Source organism: Limulus polyphemus, unplaced genomic scaffold (genome assembly GCF_000517525.1).
Source record: "Limulus polyphemus unplaced genomic scaffold, Limulus_polyphemus-2.1.2 Scaffold791, whole genome shotgun sequence".
In the NCBI taxonomy this organism is placed as follows: domain Eukaryota; kingdom Metazoa; phylum Arthropoda; class Merostomata; order Xiphosura; family Limulidae; genus Limulus; species Limulus polyphemus.
Genome location: NW_013666401.1, coordinates 186,822 through 189,787, shown reverse-complemented (window position 1 = coordinate 189,787; position 2,966 = coordinate 186,822). Strand labels below are relative to the sequence as shown.

Below are 2,966 nucleotides of genomic sequence, written 5' to 3'. Positions count from 1 at the left end.
TCATCGAATATGAATATTATATGTTGTTAATAAGGTTACAATACTTTATCTAATTATGTATGTTATATTTTGTTAAAAAAAGACCAATATTTTATCTAATAATGTATATTATATTTTGTATTGTACAAATAATATGATAAGTTCCAACATCGATTGTTTCTAAAAAGAAACTGAAAGCTTTAGATTTCAGTTTTCTGTGCAAAATAATTTCCCTCACACTGTTGTTAATAAAGTGATTGCTTCATTTGACACAAATTGACATTAAAGTACAACTTAGATTTTTACCTGAAAAAAAACTAGGTCAACTGCTATCTAAAAAGTATATGGATAATGTGTATGTAATTGAATGCATGGATTGCAAAAGCTGTTATATTGATAAGAGAAACAGACAACTTTCTATTACTTTGCATGAACATTTAAAATATCCATCTCATGTTTTTGAATACATGTCTAGGAACAATCAATCTTTTGATTCTTCTCAGGTAAAAATCCTCAGCAGAGAAGACAACATTAACAGACGAAAAATAAAAGATGCCCTATTAATAAAAAATATAATCCTATTCTTAACCAGTACAACGGTGTTCATTTATATATCTATTTTAATTGCTCCTTTTCCTCTTGTTTATAGAATGAATTTCAATACTTAGACTCAGGCCTAGATGCTTTATTTATTATACCTCAATTTTACACTTCATTCATAAATTACTTTTATTTTTTACAATTATTTAATCGCATGCTTGTAAATTACTTTTGTTATAGATTCTCACGTGATCCTTTTATAAGTTAAATTCTGTTAGCTTCAGTTCTTGTATTTCACCTGATGATATGTTGTGAATAAAATAAACAAAAGTTTTACTATGTACAACTGATAAAAACTTGTGTGAATGTGATATTTTACCTAACAATGAATGTCATACTTTGCTAATAAGAGAGCAATACTTTATTAAATGTTTTGTCACAAAGAGATGAATACTTTATGTAACAATGAATGTAACATTTTTTCAATAAGTAATCAATACTTTACCCAACAATGAATCCAATATTTTGTTAATAAGAGAGCAATACTTTATGTATCAACTAGAGGGGTACTCAGTACAGAGCATACCTTGGCCATGCAACGTTGATCATATTCGGCTCTCAAAAAATACGAAAATATGTCCTTGTCTCTGTCATTATCAATGGACACTGACCATTTTTGGCAGAACAATGAAGAATAATATTCTACACATTTCCACCAAGTTTCATCAAAATCCGATCATTTTTGACTAAGTTAGAGAAAAAATAGTGTGAAAAATCGGTCCCCATGTTAACAGATAAGGATTCTTTGGATATTCATGACCTTGCTGTGACCATGATCCTCCAAAAACTAATCACTTCTAAGTTGGATCATACTCTAAATGTATACCAACTTTCATCAAAATCCATTCAGTCATTTTTGAGAAATCTTGCAGGCAAACACACTCACACAAGGGCGAAAACGTAACCTCTGTCCATCTTTGTTGGCAGAGGTAATGAATATTATATTTTGTTAATAAGAGAGCAATACCTTGTCTAACAATGAAGGTTATATTTGGCTCCTAAGAGAGCCTTACCTAACAATGAACGTAATATTTTTGTAAAAAAAAGAAGTCAATACTTTACCTGCCAATGAATATTATGTGTTGTTGATAAGAGAACAATAGTTTATCTTATAATGAATGTCATATTTTGTCATTAAAATAGTAATACTTTAGCTGACAATGAAAAAACGCTATCAGCACAATAATGAATCTATACCCTGAGAGAAAACACTTTTCTTCAATTATATGATGATATGATGGCACTTTACCTGCCAATGAAGGGCATCCTTTGTCACTGAGACGTCGTCGAATTGGACCAACAGTAGAATGGCTGGAAGGATGCAAAGGTAGAGAATTTGTTGGGATAAGCCTTGGTGGTATTGTCATCAAGGGTGAAGTGTTGGCCATTGTTGTCAAGGCAACACTGAGTAGTCTAGCAGGAGAAGAAACTGATACAGATGGCAGAGAAAGTTGTGATGTAGGGACTGGTTTAGTAAGAGAAGGGAAAAGACCTCCAGAAGTGCACACTGATGTAATTGGTAGAGATAACTGTGGTGATGTACATGTTGGTTTGGAGAGTGGAGGCAAGGCCTGTTTGAGAAGGTTAAAATTTTAATTGTCACACTGCTTTGCTAACCAAGATCAACTTAAGTAAAAATATTGACTACAAATGAGATGAGTTTGAATTACATTGGTTAAGTAAAACTAAAGACCTGTTTTCATGAATGTCTTGCTAAATTAGAAATTATTTGGCATTTTATTAATAATTTTATTTACAAATTTAATTTTTATAATATGCATTGTATAAAATATCATTATTTTAAAGTTAAATAACCACATTATCTCAAGCTGCAAGTTATTTTAAGTAAGAAAAATCACATTGTTTCCAATAAGATAAGGAAATTAATTAAGCACACTGTAAATTTTATTGCAATGGACCAAAGATAATATGAATGTAAAAATCATAAATAATGTTCAACGTTAAACTGGTACACAGTTAAAAACATTTTATTTAGGCCTATCTATGGCCTTAAAAAAGTTGACAACTCTACATGTTTCGACGTTACAACGTCATCCTCAGGAGTGAATTACAAGACAATTGCCAAAGTATTTATAGCTTGTTAGTAGGTCATTGACCTGGATGTTATTTTTCAAACTTTCATGTTAAACCATTCGAAGGAGATCAATCCACATTCTTGCGGAAATATTCGCCAAACCTTCATCTCTATTTAATACTACATGATCTTTTTTGTGTTTTATTATTTCTAACGATTCACGAATATTATTACCTATTACACTTTTAGGTTGAGCTAATATTACAGTTTTTCCCATAATATTGTGTCTTGTGTTTCATGTAGATGTTCTGCTATGGATGAATTTTCAGTTTTTTTATTTTTTACATATCCT

The 2,966-nt window shown here is 30.5% G+C and overlaps 1 protein-coding gene across 3 annotated transcripts in view; it reads right to left on the bottom strand.

Moving 5' to 3' along the window:
• Window positions 1-2,966, bottom strand: part of LOC106460540 (forkhead box protein P1-like) — a 147,591-nt gene that overhangs the window by 23,916 nt on the left and 120,709 nt on the right. For all 3 annotated transcript variants that reach the window (XM_022387282.1, XM_013920257.2, XM_022387281.1), the window contains exon 7: window positions 1,829-2,150. In XM_022387282.1, coding sequence (XP_022242990.1) covers window positions 1,829-2,150 — 322 coding nt within the window. The remainder of the gene's footprint in view (window positions 1-1,828; window positions 2,151-2,966) is intronic.